General features: G+C 60.4%; 1 protein-coding gene across 1 annotated transcript; it reads right to left on the reverse strand.

Annotated features, from left to right (window-relative positions):
• Positions 1-112: 112 nt before the first annotated feature.
• LOC111161649 (transducin like enhancer of split 6) lies at positions 113-14,372 on the reverse strand. Its single transcript, XM_022525413.1, is given in 19 exon segments — positions 113-217; positions 376-452; positions 682-832; positions 924-1,018; positions 1,220-1,361; positions 1,618-1,941; positions 1,943-2,216; positions 2,783-2,820; positions 2,917-3,032; positions 3,128-3,188; positions 3,645-3,674; positions 3,783-4,037; positions 4,124-4,186; positions 7,496-7,537; positions 8,557-8,602; positions 8,950-9,008; positions 9,518-9,610; positions 9,774-9,843; positions 14,317-14,372. Coding segments are annotated over 19 exon segments (2,097 nt in total).
• Between the last annotated feature and the right edge of the window lie 1,065 nt (positions 14,373-15,437).

The following is a 15,437-nucleotide window of genomic DNA, read 5'->3' on the forward strand; positions in this document are numbered from 1 at the left end:
CTACCTGTGCAGTGGGGAAGAGACCTGGCCCCCCCCCCACACCCTTCCACCTTGTTGGGGGCAAAGGACAAAAAAAAAAGGGTCCCAAGTCAGGACGACAGGGCCAGGCCCCTCAGTAGGTGATCTGGTACACCGCGGCGTGGTCCTCCGACCCCGTGACGACCAGGCGGTTGTTGCGGGACACATCACAGCACAGGATGGAGGAGGTCTCAGGCACCTGGGGAGGTGGAAGGCCAGGATGAGCTGAGGGGAGCTCACCCACCCCTGCCCCTACCCTCTGCCCCGCAGCTCAAGCCTGGTCCCTCTCAGGAGCCGTGCACCCAGCACCCGGAGCTGAGCACTGCCCCCTGCCCCGCGTCTGGCCCACGGTGGTACCTGGAATACCATGGTCCCCGCGGGCATGCCATAGATGCTGACCAGGTCATCCGTCCCAACGCTCACCCACCACTGGCCTGGGAGGGGGAGGAGGGGACAGGGTCGTGGGAAACCTGGCAGCTGTGGGCAGGGCCTCTGGGGACCTGGGGCACAGAGGGAGACTCCACCTCCCTCATGCCCCCGTGGAGAGCATCACTGAGTGGTTTCTGCTGATGAAGGGCAAGGGGGGCTTAGGGAGGGTGGGGCAGGACCCCAGGGGAGGCTGGGGGCGACAGGGGACTCCCCCACCCGCTCCCGGCCACTCACCAAATGGGGAAAACTTGAGACCCAGGATGGTGCCGTCCTTACACCCCACCATGTGCTTCTGGCCCCCTCGGGTGGGCTGTAGCCACTGTTGGCCACTGGCTGTGCCCACCAGCACCCAGTCTTCCTGGGGACTGGGGGACAGGCTCATTATCTGGGGGGGCGGGCAGCAGGGAAGAGGCCGGTCAGGTCCCGGCCGGGCCTGGGAGGTGGTAGGGGCACAGGGACCTGCCCTGGGGGCTGACCTCCGGCCAGCTTCCTGGCTTCCTGGCCCTGACGAGCAACTTCACACCTCTGGGCCTCAGTCTGCTCATCTGTAAAGTGGGTTGGTCCTCTCTGCCTTAAGCAGTATTGCAGAGACTAAATGGGGCTACGGGCACCCAGTACAGAGCATAGACACGTCTAATGTTATCGGGGCCCGGGGGGAGGCCATTTCTCCTGCCCCATTCCTGCCAGCACCGATCAGACGTGGGGTCTCACTACCTCCCTCCTCCCAACATCCACCTCCTCTCTAGCCCAAGGCCCAGCCCAGCCCACACACCTGAGACTCGAATTGGTATTCCAGGGGCTCCCCGGGGGTCCTCAGGTCCCAGCACCGCAGGCAGGTGTCCAGCCCCCCCGTCCAGATGTTCTGGTCTTTGACAGCAATGCTCTTGGTTCCGTTTGGGGGCCCCGGCAGGTCCCTGGCCAGAAGGGGTATCGGCAAGGGGGCAGGGCCGAGACTCTGAGCCTGGGCCCCAGGAACACCACCCAGCCAGTCACACCCAGGTGACCGATGGGGAAACGGAGGCCAGCCACAATCTGAACTCAGGCCCCCCACTCTCTCAAACGCAAACCGAAGCAGTCAGGGGCTTTAGCCTTCGGACCGCGGCATCCCTGCTCGGGGCCGGGGGTGGGAAGGGGCTTTTTGGGATGAGCCCACGCACCCCTGGGCCTCACCTGACAATGCTCTGGTCCCGCAAGTCCCAGATCCTGACTGTGCCGTCGGTGAAGCCCGCAAAGGCCAGGGTGGCCTCGGGGCCGAAGGCCAGGGCCTGGCAGGTGAGGCCTGCGCAGGGCAGCTCGCCGCTCACACGCAGGGAGGGCGCGGTCAGGTCCCACACGCTCACGCCGGCCAGGTTGTGGCCGCCCGTCAGCAGGGTCGTGCTGGTCGGGGACAGCAGGCAGGTGCGCAGGTAGGCCTGGGGGGTCTGGGGCGGCATGGGTGCAGGTGACCGTCCTCTGCGGTGGCCGGGGCTCTTCCGGCTCCCACGAGCTCTGCCCCCAGAGCCAGCCCCTCTCCTACCTGTACACGCAGGTGGCTCTCGGGGCGCCGGTCCTCCAGCCCCCCGCCCACCAGGCTCCACACTTTGACGCCGCCGCGGCCGCAGGTGAACGTGTGCTGCGTGCAGCTGCTGACGGCCGTGGCGAGCACCGGCTCCCCGTGCTTTAGCGTCCGCATCTTCTCCGCTCCGTGCGGGATGGCCGCCTTCTGGGGTTGCCAGGGCAAGGCATCTGGTCTCTTCCACGTGTCCTCGAAGTCCTCAGGGTCCCAGCATCTTGGGAGGGGAGGCCTCAGGGTCACCAGCCTGCCTGTGAGTCTCTCTGCCCGCAGGGGCCCCTCCACCAAGCCTGAGGAGCTTCATTCTTCAGAAGTTTTCACTCAGGCTCGGCTTCCCAACTACACCGACTTCCCCCAGGGGAAGCCCCTTCGAGGATTCTCCCTCTCCTAGAACCAAACATCACTGCCTTCCACCTAGAATGCTTTGCCCCATTCTAGCAAACTCCTACTCATCTGTCAAGACCCTAACCATTATGCCCCTTCCCTCCAGGAAAGCCTTCTCATCCCCCCTGGGCTCTGCCAGCCTCCAACCACATGCTTGGGATGGTCTGGATCTCCTTCAACACCCTCTTTCCATGGGAGTTCTCTCCTCAAATCCCTGGAACCCAGAACTAGTCATGTGGGGAGAGACGGTGACGCTGGCCTGACCGTAACTACTCAGCCCCCTCAGCTCTGGGTATCGAGGACAGTAGCAGGGTGGTGGGGTAGAGAGGAGACACACTCTTCCTGTCCCCTCTGCCAGGGACAGAGGTACATGACAGGAGGGACAACACAGAGACTCACATGGGCTTCAGGAACCGGTAGGCTCTCCCAGCAGGCTCCTGCGGTGGGACCCGGATCATGCGGAGCCTTATCAGCTCCCTCCGCCCCAGCCCTCTCAGCCTTCATGGAGGCTGCAGCTCGGAAAGGGGCCTCACCTGGGCCATGCGGAGGGAGAGCATCCCTTCGGTGTCCAGGCCTGACAGGCCTGGCTCTGTGCTCTCTTCTCCGGAGCCCTCGGGGGAGCTGGGGGAGGGCTCGGGTGGGCTGGGCACTGGGTGGAGACAAGGCAGATGAATGGCAGGTGTGGGCTTCTCAGGGGCAGGCTCCACCACCCCCCATCGTGCCCCCTCACCACACTGGGATTACCCAAAGCATCTCTGCTCCGTGGTTCCAGTCCTGAGTCCTGTGGTCCTGCTTCCTGGCTCTCCTGTCCACGGGAATTGGGGCGATCAGTTCAGACCAAGTTCAGTTCAGTCTTTTTTTCAAAGATTTTATTTATTTATTTGACAGACAGAGATCACAAGCAGGCAGAGGCAGGCAGAGAGAAAGGGGGGAAGCAGGCTCCCCACTGAGCAGAGTCTGACGACAGGGGGCTCGATCCCAGGACCCTGAGATCATGACCTGAGCCGAAGGCAGAGGCTTAACCCACGGAGCCACCCAGGCACCCCAGTTCAGTTGTCTTAGACCCAGAAAACCTCGGGGAGGCCCAGGCAGTGTAGATAAGACTTAAGACTTGTCAACAGCCCCAAGTCCCATCTTGGGCACTGGCCTGAGTCCTCTCAGGGCACCCGGGACGGAGGACGGAAGCTGTGGACCACCTCACAGGAACCCAGACACCCCAATCTGAGGACCCCCCCCTCCTCAGGGTACCACAGTTACTCACCAGGCCTGGCAACTGCTCTGTTGCTGGGATGGGGGGGGCAGGGGGGAGTAGGACAACATGATTCAGTGGTGCTGTCCCCAGGCTGTCCCCGACACAGCCCCAGGCCGCCGCCATCCCCCACCCCCAGGGAGACTCACTCCTGCGGCGCTGGTCCCTCCTGTGGGTTCCCGCAAAGATCTGCCAGAGCTGCTCGGTCAGAACGTCCTGCCAAAACCGGGGCTTGGGGTCCCAGGGGGACTGCGTGTCCAGCGTGGGGGGCCCGGCGTCCGCTCTGTAGGGCTGCCTCAGCCAGTCTGAGGACCTCGCGGCCAGGACATCTTCGAAGGGTGGTCCCTGGAGCCCGGAGGGCTGTGGGGTCTCGGCCTCTGGATGCAGGGAAGTCTCGGGGCTGGCCTGTCCCACAAAGTGCGGGGTTGCCAGGGGATGGAGGCTGTGCGTCAGAGCCGGTCCCCTCCCTCCTCCAGGGCCCAGGCACCCACCTCCGCAGGCTGGAATCCCAGGGCCTGGCTCCAGGTCTCCACTGTCCGCAGGAAGTTCTCCGTCTGGATGGGGAAGGAGCAGGGGGAGGACACATCCCAGCTAAGCCTTTGTCATGAGGCCTGAGTGCACACCTCAACCAGCAAGCTGGCTTCCCAGTGCGTGAAATGGGGACCACGACACCGGGCCTGCTTTGAAGGTTCTGGGGGTGGATTCACGATGATGCGGAGCCTAGAGCCAGTTAGTTTTTCATACTCAGAACTCCGCAGCCAAACCCTGAAGGCCGGCCATCACCCTCAAGGGGTAGAAAGCGGGGTCCCATCTGCGTTCCCCTCCAGCTGCTTTTCTTAGGAGGTTTGAAGACTAAAGCCTTGGAGCGCCTGGAGGCTCAGTCAGTGGAGCCTCTACCTTCGGTTCAGGTCATGATCCTGGGATCCAGGGATGAGCCTCCTGTCTGGCTCCCTACTCAGTGGGGAGCCTGCTGCTCCCTCTGCCCCTCCCCCCACTCATGCTCTGTCTCTCAAATAAATAAAATCTTTAAAAAGCAAGCAAGCAGGCAAAAGCTTCAACACCCCTCTGCTTAAAATGGCTTCGAGAAGCAAAGTCGTCAGTACCCGTGTTGTTCTGTGTACCGACATCTGAACTTAAGTGTCGGGAGGACACTCAGAAACCAGTAATCACCTCTCGCGGAGGAGGGCCAGTAGCAGGACAATAGGGGACCCCGTGGGAGGGTCACAGCCCTTTATACTTAAAAATCAGGCCACGTGACTAGCAGCAATTCCAAATCTAAGTGAAGAGTTTCCATGGGCCTCGAAGGGCTTGAGGGCTCTAAGTGTCCCCCAATCTGACCCGCAGGCATCGGCCTGTGACTTTAGAAGACACGCTCCTTCCTCGAGACGCAGCAACCAGCCACAGATGGTTATTCGATACACAGTGAAGTCCGGTTAAAAATGCAACGTCTCCAGCCCCACTCAAGTGCTCAACGGCCACGTCGGCCCAGTGGCCGCCAACATGGATGGCACAGGCGCCAAGAGCACAGGTGCCCAGTGTGTGCCTGGTGGCCGGGCAGAGGGCAGTGTCGGCGATATGGGAGCCTCCTGGCCAGTGTCCCCAGAAATCCAGAACAGGGAGACCGAGCTTCTGGGTCTGATGAGCAGCCCTATGGGGACGCGCGTGTGCAGCTCTATTTAGTGAGTGCGGGAACGTTCTAGGCCTGTCTAACACGGTAGCTGCTGGCTTCGCGTGGCTGGTGAGCACGCCGAACGCTGCTGGTTTGAAGGTCAACTTCAGTTTAAATAACGCACGTGTCCCATGGCCACCAGAGATCTATGTGCCCTAAGCTTCGCCCTTGGGCCTCAAGGAAGCACGCCCCTTGGTGGTGGACGCCAGGGAGCTCCCCAGAGTGGGCCCGACCAAGGCAAACTCCCCAGGCCTGGGGACAATCCTGATTCACAAGAAAGAAGGAAGGAAGCAGCCTGAGGGCCAGCTGCGGTCGGCCCCAGCTCCCAGGAACTCCTGGCATTCCCATTTTGCAGAGGAGAAAACAAAGGCCCACGGTAGCAAAGCCAATTTTCCCAAGTCAGGAGGACCAGGGGCCAGGCCGTGTTTCCTGCATCCTGGGCAGGCAGGCAGAATGGCGAGGGAAGAGGGGCCGGGCAGCGGGACCCCCCCACCTCTCTGAGCCCACGGCTGGGGGGGCTGCCTCCTGGGGCAGCCGGTGATGGGTTCCCCAGCTGCGCCTCCCAGCAGCACAGACCCAGGGGAGCCTTCCCCAATCCGCCCTGGCTCGTTAATGCGCAATTTACTGGCACTTGAACGAACTCAGCATGAAAAGCGCTGCTCCCTCCTGCCTGCTGGCTGGCTGGCCCTCCCCAGGGAGCGGGGAGCACTCGTGGAGCAGGCAGGGCCACGGAAGGCTGCTGGGATTTTAAATGCACGGCGGGGAGGCTGGGAAAACAAGGAGCTGAGACAGAGGGGAGAGGACAGAGGGGAGTCTCGGCGGGACGCCAGGGCCAGCAAGGCCCCTGGGTTGAACAGCGGCTATCTGGGGCAAAACCCACCCCTCCGAAAACCCCTGAGCTCACAATCTCCTCTGTTCTCACCACCAGCTCCTCACCTAGATGGTCCTGTTCTCCCGCCCTGCCCAGACTCTCTCCTCCAGAGGGCGCCTGTGCGCACAAGTCAGGTCCCCCACGCCTACCCCTAAGGACTCCTAGCTCCCCGGTGGAAAAGCCCAAGTCCGCTCCACGGCCCCCAAGATGCCAGGGCACCTGCCCTGTCCCCTCCTCATTGCTCCAACCACAGGGGCCTCCTCTCTGTCCCTCCAACACAGCAGGTGCTGTCATGCCCCAGGACTTTTGCACGGGCTGTGCCCTCTGTCCATTCTGCGCCTCCCATCCAAGGGAGCTGCATGCCCTCTGTGATCCTTCAAGAGTTTGCTCAAATGTCACCTTCTCAGCAGGCCTTGCACTCCCACCCCTTCCCCCGTGTCCCCTGGGGCTGTGCAGAATCCATCCCTGCACCTTGCCCAGCCCTCACCATCTGACACTTCTGTTTACCAAGCTCCTGTCACCCCAAGGGCAGAGGTTTGCCTGTGTCCTTCTCCGCGGTTTCCCTGCCGCCTACAACGGCACTTGGCAAGGAGGTAATGGCTAGAGGACTGCTGAATGGATAACCGTGTTCTGGATGCTTCCTGGCCCCCCTCATTCTGGATCCGTCTCTCCCAGTTCCCCGCGCTGCCCACCCCGGGCCCTGCTGAGCTGCAGACACGGCCCTGGCCTTCTGCCAGTCACATCTGGCACAGACAGAGAGTCCTGCCAGCACCCAGGAGAAAGGGGCCAGGTGGCAGGAGGACAGGCAGGACTGCAAGACGTGCTTCAGCTTGGGCAAGGCGCCCCGTGCCGGGAGACGGCACCCCCTCCCCGGGCCCGTGCAGACCTGCCTCCCCACCAACCCCGTTCACGTGTGAGACACCCTCGAGAACACCTGGTTGCCCGGAAGGCCGTAATCCGGGTGCGCCTGGCACATGACAGGCCCTCAGGGCGGAAGCAGCGGACGCCAAAGTGCTGGAAAGGGCCCTGGCTTCATCTGAGCCACACCGGGAGCTGGGAGCGGGCCAGGAAGGAAGACACTCCCTGGGTGGGGGGGCACGGGGAGGGGCGATCCAGGGATCCCTGGGGCATCCCAGGTCAGGTCCTGCCCCCCTCTGCCCGCAGCCCTCCAGGGCTCTCACTTCCTTAGGGGTAAAAAGGCCTCCCCGGTGTCCCCGCAAGGGTCCCCACAACCAGGCCTGGTCATGACCTCTCGCCCTATTTTTCCCTGCCTTTCGAGGAAGGGGAGCCGTACCCCTCCTTGGGTCCTGGTGACCCACTTACCTGCTTGTGATGCTCCTGGAGACCCTGCCGGATCTTCTGGAGCTGCAAGGGAACGGAACAGGAGCTGGGGTGGGGGGCGATGGAGGGGGACAAGGGTAAGAAGTCGCATGCCGGGCATGCTTCTCCCCAACTGTGTGACCCTGGGCAAGCCGCTCGCCCTCTCTGGTCACTACACTCATCAGCTAGAATATCCCCTACCACACAGAGTGAAAGCTAATTAGAGAGACCCTTGGTTTCATTCTCAATGTGAAGTTCAAAGACTCCCCATAACTACCAGGGCCCTGCACCCCTGCCCTGTCCTCTCCCTGCCCTCCCCTCCTTCCTCTGCTCTAGCCACAGGGGCCTCCTCGCTCATTCCTCCAATACACCCAAGCCCAGTCCTGCCCCAGGGCCTTTGCACAGGCTGTGCCCTCGGCCTGGAATACCCTCCCTTCCTTGCTCTCTCAGGGACAGTAGAACCTCCTCACCTTCCCTATCTCCCTGTCAACCTCACGTCTTCCAGGAAGCCCTTCCTGGACTTATGTCCATCTCCCCATCTTCTGTCTTCTTCATAGCGGTTACATTTTGTGAATCTTCTTTCTCTACTTACTTGTCTCTCTCTTCTCCCTAGCGGTGCCCTGTCTATAGGGCTGGCCCCTAGTCAAGTGTGGCTATTTAAATTTAATCGAGTTAAAAATTCAGTCCCCTGCAAGTTCTCAGTAGCCACATGGGCCAGCGGGCACCATATTGGGCACGGTTGATCTAGAACATTCTCGTCACTGCAGAAAGTTCTAGAAGACAGCCCCACATGGGCACCTACATTCCTCCCGAGCAGGGACTCCCGCTACCTATTGTTCTGTGATGAGCCGTCAGTCACAGAAACACTTCCTGTAAATACAGAGTTTCTAACTTTTGCAGCAACGTTAGCACTCATGAGGAAAAAGGCTCTTGAAGAAGCTGGACTGCGTGCATGACCTCACGCGCCCAGAGGAAGCAGAACCGAGTCAAGGAAAGGGTGTCCCCAAACCCCGCTCCCAAGGCCTGAGGAAGCAGCCCCTCCAGGCTGTCTGGGGGCTGCTCACCGCCAAGTTCATGCTCTCCACCTGTGCCGCCAGGTGAGGGGGGAACCTGAGGGGAAGAGAACCCAGCAGAGCTCAGGAGGCCTCCTGGGAGCCAGCCCCAACCCCGCCCGGCCCGGCCAGCCCCCTCTTCACAATTAGGCAAGTGCAGTGTTTTTAAACATATAATCAGTGCAAGTAAATTCACGCTAAACAAGGACAACTCGGAAATTTAAATGAAGGCCAGGATGGGTATTGGTGGCTTTCCTTTCGCTTTGGGCTCCCCCATTCCTAGTTCTGTCTTTCGGGCCAGGGGCTTCTGGCCACCCCCCACCCCACCCCGAGGGACCAGAGGGGACGCTCTCCCTCCCTCTGTGGGCCACAGGGGGACCTCCAGTCCCCAAGAGTCACCCTCACCTGGGGAACTCTCGCCGGAGCTGATCCAGGACAGCCCGACAGCTCAGTTCAGAAGGAGCCTGGGAAGGTGACAAGAGGTGATCCGCACACCACCCCCCTCCCCCACCTCCCTCCTTCCACCCTCCAGCCACAACCCCAATCAGCCCCCCCAGGGGGTGCGCTGGGACCTCCTGAAACCTGAAGGGACTTAAGTCCCCAAGGAGTAGCCTCTGTTTTGCCTCTTGGCCTAAAGTCTCAAATCCGGAGTCTCTGGAGAGCCCTTGAGAGAAAGAAGCTGGCCTGGCCCAGCCCCAACTATTGGAAAGGGTCATCTGTGCAGGAGGGGGGCTTCTGCTTGCAGAATACTAGCAAGGACAATGTGGTCATGTGCTTTAACACCTGGGTGATGAGAAGCAGGTTTAATTTAAAAAGAAAGTGCCCTGGCACCTGTCAGTAGGTGTGGTGGGTTAGAGCCCTGCAGTCAAAAGGCCTGGCCACCTGCCTGCGTCCCTCCATCAGCAGGAGAGCGAGGTTTGAGCCCAGCTTCCAGGCTCATATCCCCCAACACAGGGGTTAAGGACCTCCTCACCAGAGTTCCTGGGGGCCCCATCATCCCTGGAGGGTGCTTCTGGGGGCTAGGATGGCCCCAAGAGGTGATCTTCAGGCAGGGGGCCCAAGGACTCTAAAATAACAAGGAGAGACGCAGGTCCTGAGAGCAGAAGTCTGGGCAGCCAGGGACAGAATCAATCCCCCCCCAACCCCTCCCCCAGCCTCCCCTCCAGGACACAGTCCTGGATCCCCACCCCCTCCCTGACTTCTAGCACCCCACTGCGTGCCCTATATACTCTCTGTTCATTTGTCAAACTCTGGTGCCTCTGGCTGCCCCAGCTAGTAGTGGGCTCCAGGGACGTCCTTCTATGATGTGGAGGGAGACAGTGACAAGACTCACACTCCCTGCCAGGAACTGTCACCGCTGGGGGACCCCAGGTTAGGACGCTAAAACTCAACCTTGGTTTTGAGACAATTTCCTAAAACATGGATGAAGATCATTGGGAAGGGGTTTTGAAGGATGAGTAAGAGTTGGCCAGGTGACTTAGGAGGAATTTTCAGACAGGAGGAAAGAGACCTCTCTCCACCCGGTCACTCCTGCGCTAAGCCCCTTCTTTGCTTCGCTTCTACCCCGTCCGCCCGAGGGGGGGGGGGGCGCTGGGGTCCTCCAGGAGACCCGCCTGCCTACTCACCTCCCTTAGGATGGCGGCCCAGGACAGCGAGGAGGAAACCGCGGAGGGTCAAAAGAGTTCAGGCCCAGAACGAAGACCCCTCCGCACCTCCCCTCCTCCCGGGGACCCTTTGACCCGTCGGGCCCCGCCCCGGCCAGCCCCGGCCCCGCCCCCGCCCGCCCCGGCCCCGCCCGGCCCCGCAGCCACCTGCACCACGAGGACGATCAATGAAAGAGCAGCAGCTGCACGTGGGCTCGGACACCGCGGGCGGCCGCTACAGGCACTGGCCAATCACTAGGCCACTTACCCACGTGGGCCGCAGGCGCTTTCGCTGATTGGCCGGCTCTCCCCAGCCGCCGGCCTGGCTGTCAATCAGGGCACCCGGCGCCTGAGCTTAACCCTTGCGGTACCGCTGTAGGGAAGGGCAGCGTGCAGAGCCAAAGGCACTTTGGGGTCCAGACTGGGGCGAGGATATTGAGAAGGGCTTGGGGCTTGGGGTCAGAGGGTGCAACCTGGGAAGGGGCTGGGCGGCGTGTAGTTGCATTGTTTAGTGAAAAGCTGGGCCGTTTTTAGCGGGGCCGGATCGGCTTAGGGCTAGGGGTGGGGCTAGGCGTCTGGGCAGAAACCTTAGCCCTCATTCCAGGGCTTCTACAGGGCCTGACAACGTTTACCTCAATATTAGTAACGCAGCTCAAAGGAAGCTTCAAGCCCCTATACTGGGGAAAACTTAGCATCTCCCTTTCATCGGGCAACAAGCCTGTGGCTCTGTATTTCTGTCTATGAATTCTCCCAGCTGTCCCCCAAGCCCAGGATCTGAGAACCAAATGCAGGGACTGCAGAGGCCTTGAAACTGGCACAGTTCTTCCAGGCTCAAGGCCAGGGTAGGAAGGGGTGGTGGGTATTCCAGGCCTGGGGATGATAGAAAGATAAGGGGCTGGGGTTGTAGGAGGGTGTCCTGGGATTCTAGACTTGTGCTCTGCCCCCCCTCCCCCCCACCCCGTTTGCACTGCCTACCCGCCCACCCCAGGGTCTTTGCACTAACCATTCCCTCCTCCACCAGGAATAGTCTCCCCCTGACAGCCACTGGCTTGCTCCCTCCTGCTCAGAGGCTGCCACTTCTGAAGACCTCCCCTCACATCCCTTTTAAAAATGAACTTCCACCACCCCGCCTCTCCCTTACTTAATTTTTCTCCAAACATGGTTAGAGTTGGCCCTAATCTTGTTGTAATCTTAGTAGCTGTAAGTCCTGCTGTGTTCAGAATTCACCTGGGGAGGGAGGCTGGGGTGAGAGCCACGGGAGGGAGAGGATGCTCTGCTAGCCCCTCTTCTGTGCTTTGCCTGGGGAGGGGCACACAGTTCAGGTCTTGGGATGCGGTCCCCGGAGGTTATCATGTAAACACACAACTGGGGTTTTGTGGATGGTCTATGGAGGGCAAAGTGAGGGCTGCCAGGTGTGAGCCACAAAAAAAAAAGGTTTTCACCCACGATCCCTCCACTGGCCCTTAATTGAAGCATATTTTATTTATGAGACGGTCAGCTAATTGCCTCTGTGCACTTGGCTCTCTTCCTCCCGTGGTTGCTGGGCACACCAGCTTATCCGAGGCGGCCTCACCCAGTATCCACTGGGTACCTGTGGCAATTTAAATTAAAACAAATGAAAAGGAAACAGAATTAAAAACTCAGGTCCTTGGGCTCAGTGTCCTCATGTCATTTGCTCAGCAGCCACACGTGGCTGGGGATGACCATCCCCACGGGAGAGTGCAGATCTAGAACATTCCCACCCTGGCAGAAAGTTCCAGCGGGCGGGACAGGTCTGAGGTCTAGATCCGCGCACAAGTCAGAAGCATTTCACAGGAGCCGTCCTACGTTTTCCTGCTGAAGCCTACAGGTGGGTGGGGTAGGAGCTGGAACAGCGGGCCCTGTCCTTTCTTTCACTGTCCCCCAAGTCCCTCAGTCTGGCCTGTAGGGTAGGGTCGCAGCCTTCCCTGAGCCCTCTGGAAGGCCTAGGACACAGCAGAAAGGAAGGGAGGCAGCAAAGATTTCCTTCTTGGTTTTTGAGTTGTGGCCTCGGAAGCCCCAGGTCTGGAAGAGAAGGGTTTGCATTTCCAAAGCTGTGGAATTCCCTGGCAGGCCCTGGCAACCTCAGACCAGGCCCCCAGAGGCCCAGGGTTACGTGGGTTGGGTGCAGGCCAGGCAGAAGGCTCAAGGGAAAGCCCGGGGTACAGAAGGGGCCAAGCAGTGACCACAGGGTGGTGGTGGCAGCAGGGAAGCGGTGACCACTTTCTATCCCCTGACACCCCTGTTCTCTCCCCCATCCCCAGGACATGCCAGTGGCCCCCGGCCCCCTGTAGACAAATGACAGAGGGGAAGCAGCAGGTGCAGAAAGCCTGTAGGTGGAAGGACCCTGGTGTCCAGTCAGTGGATGAATGACCGAGAGGCGGAAGGACAGGGACCCCCCAAAGACCGTGGCCGCGCCTGGTGATGGATACTGGATGGCAGGATGGCCCTCAGCTGCCCTGCCCTCAGAGGCTGCTGGAATGCCCTTGAACTTAGACTTGGCCCCAGGAAAAGTGAATTTATTGAATTACCCAGAATTGATGGAAATTTGCCTTCTGCCATCTGGTGGAGAGAGGCTGTTCATTTCCGGGGCTGCTTTGACAAATGACCGCACGCCAGTGGCTTCAAACAGCGGACATCTATTCTGTTGTGATCGGAGGCCAGAAGCCCAAGCCCCAGGCGTCCAGGGCTCTGCTCCCTCCGCAGGCTCCTGGGAGGATCCCTCCGGGTTGGGGGGTGGGGGCACCAATCCTTGGCGTCCCTCGGCCTCTAGACACATCCCTCCAGTCTTGGGTCTTTCCCCGGTGTGTGTCTGGTGTCCGAAGTCCCCTCTGCTTGTAGGACACCAGTCCCCGGACTTCAGGCCGCCCTGCTCCAGTACGACCTCAACCCTAGCAATTTCACCTGAAATCATCCTATTTCCAAGTAAGGTCACATTCCCATGTACTGGGAAATTAGGACCCAAGCAGACCTTTTTGAAGGGCACCATTCTACTCTCAACAGGCTCAGAAGGAAAAATGGAATAGATGCACACACACCCCCCATCTGCCATGAATCTGGCCAGCTTCACTCACCTCCCCGGGTCACAGAGCGACTAGAAGACTAAGGTAGGATTTGAACCTGGGTCATCTGGCTGTGGGATGTACCCTCGTAACCCTGATGCCATAATGCCCAGATCTAAGTTAGGTTCCTGCCATCGAACTGCCCACGTCGCAACATGAGGTGGGGGACCGCCACCCCCAGGGACCCGAGCTCAGAGGAAGGTGCATCCGTCCCACAGCGGCCTTTTGGATCCCCAGACCCGGCTGTCACTTCTGGAGACACCCAGATGGATTAGGTAGCCACCGCTGCATCACAAATTGTCCCCAAAGTTAGTGGCTTGAAGGAAAAGCCCTGATCATGTCCCAGGGATTCCGGTGGTCAGGAATCCGGGGGTGGCTTTGCTGGGTCACTTCTGGGGGCGCTGACCAGCTGCTGTCTGCACTTCAGCTGCTCTGTCCCCCTTCCTGGTGAATGCGTTCTGCCAGCCGGAAGCGGGTTTGAAAATCTCAGTGAGACCCTGTCCAGCGTCACTCTGTCTCCCGGGACTGTCCCTGACCCTACTCACCACCCAGTGGGTTTTTGTTTTTCTCACCAGCCGGTGCTTCGTTGTTGTACTTGGTTCTTCTTTCTCTATGTGTGTGTGTGTGTGTGTGTACATACGCGTGTGCATGTCGCTGAGAGGGTGGCTGGGTGGGTGACACACGCATCCATTCAGGGGCCTTTCTCCTGCTTATTTTCCCCAAATGTCTTTGTCTCAGTTGTGGGGTCCAAAGCGGCTTTCACCTCCCCGCTCCCCGGAGCCTGCACACTTCCGACACGCTTCCCCGTCGGGGCTGGGCAGGGGGAGGTGACCAGGGTGTCATCTGACCGGCGAGTGGTGTGCGTAGCCCTTTGTCCAATCCTTCGCGTTCGTCCCAATTTACACTTTGCCTCGAAGGGAGCTTTCCTCTGGGACCCGGGGCAGAGACACACGTGCCCTGGATGAGGCGCCAGCGTCGCGGCTTCCGACACTCGCCCATCCAGCCAGCTCGTGTCCGGTCAGGACCAGGAGTGACCACGGCGGGCTCACCGGGGCGCCGGGCTGCGGCTGGCTTCCCAGCGGACTCGCAGCGGGCCCGTGTTCATCCCAGCGATGTCATCCCAAGGCAGGCAGTGGCCTTGACCCAGGGAGCACCCAAGGCAGGGAGAGGCCGCAGAGGCCTATCCTGAGGGTCCAGCGCATCGCCTCCGGAGGTGGGCAGCGGGGAGGGCGGATCCCCCGCTCGACCTGCGCCCAGGCCGCTTCTGAGTCGAACCTGTGGTCTCCGGCGCCCTCTGCTGGCCACGTCTTGAATTACAGCGCCGTCGCCGCGTCCTTTCTCGCCCGTGGGGTCACCTGTTTCACAGCACGCCCTGCGCTGTCGCAGGATCTTTAGTAAATTTGTCCGGTGGCACAACCATCACCACAGCCGAATCTTGGAACATCCCCATCACCTCGGACGTGTCCCTCCGGTCCGTTAGGAATCACCCCCAGCTTCCTCTCCCTGGAGAATCTCCTTTTCTAGAAACGTCCCTCGCATGGGCTTCTAAGTGTGAGTCTTTTGTGTCTGGCTTCCCCTGGGTGGAGGTTTGCCTGTTTGCAGTTTGGGCGGCGGCGGACACAGCTGTGGCGGACGTCCACGCAGGTGTCTGTGTTGGAAGGGGTCGATGCCTGTGTGTCCCTGGGGTCGATGCCTCCCCGTGGAGCCGCGAGGTGTGGTGTGGCAGCGGGTCTGTCCACCGTCTTCTGAGGCTTCCAGGCTTCTCCCCAAAGTGGCGGCACCGTGTTGCCTTTCCACCAGCTGTGTATGAGCCGTGACTTGTTCTACGCGCTCTCAGTGGGGAAACTTCTAAATGAGGGGATTCCCCGTGGCAGGACCCTCGTCCTTCTCCAAAGGGTCTCCTGGTGGCCAGCTGGTCCTCACCAGGCCCCGGGCTCCCTGCTGCAAGCCGGAACTTCACTTCCGCCTATCTGCTGAGACTGGATGCCAGGGGGGTTTGGGATGTCCCCGCCCCGCCCCGCATCCTTGCGGTGGGTAAGGACCTCTCCCTCCCGTGGCTCCCTCTGTTTATCCATCTTTCCAGTATCACTGTCTACTGATACTTTTTAAAACGTTCCTCCAAAGAACTGCACGGACGCATCGCTTCTAAGCACAAAACAGACCCGAAGAT

Source organism: Enhydra lutris, unplaced genomic scaffold, assembly GCF_002288905.1.
Source record: "Enhydra lutris kenyoni isolate GAN:26980312 unplaced genomic scaffold, ASM228890v2 scaffoldscaffold86, whole genome shotgun sequence".
In the NCBI taxonomy this organism is placed as follows: Eukaryota; Metazoa; Chordata; class Mammalia; order Carnivora; family Mustelidae; genus Enhydra; species Enhydra lutris.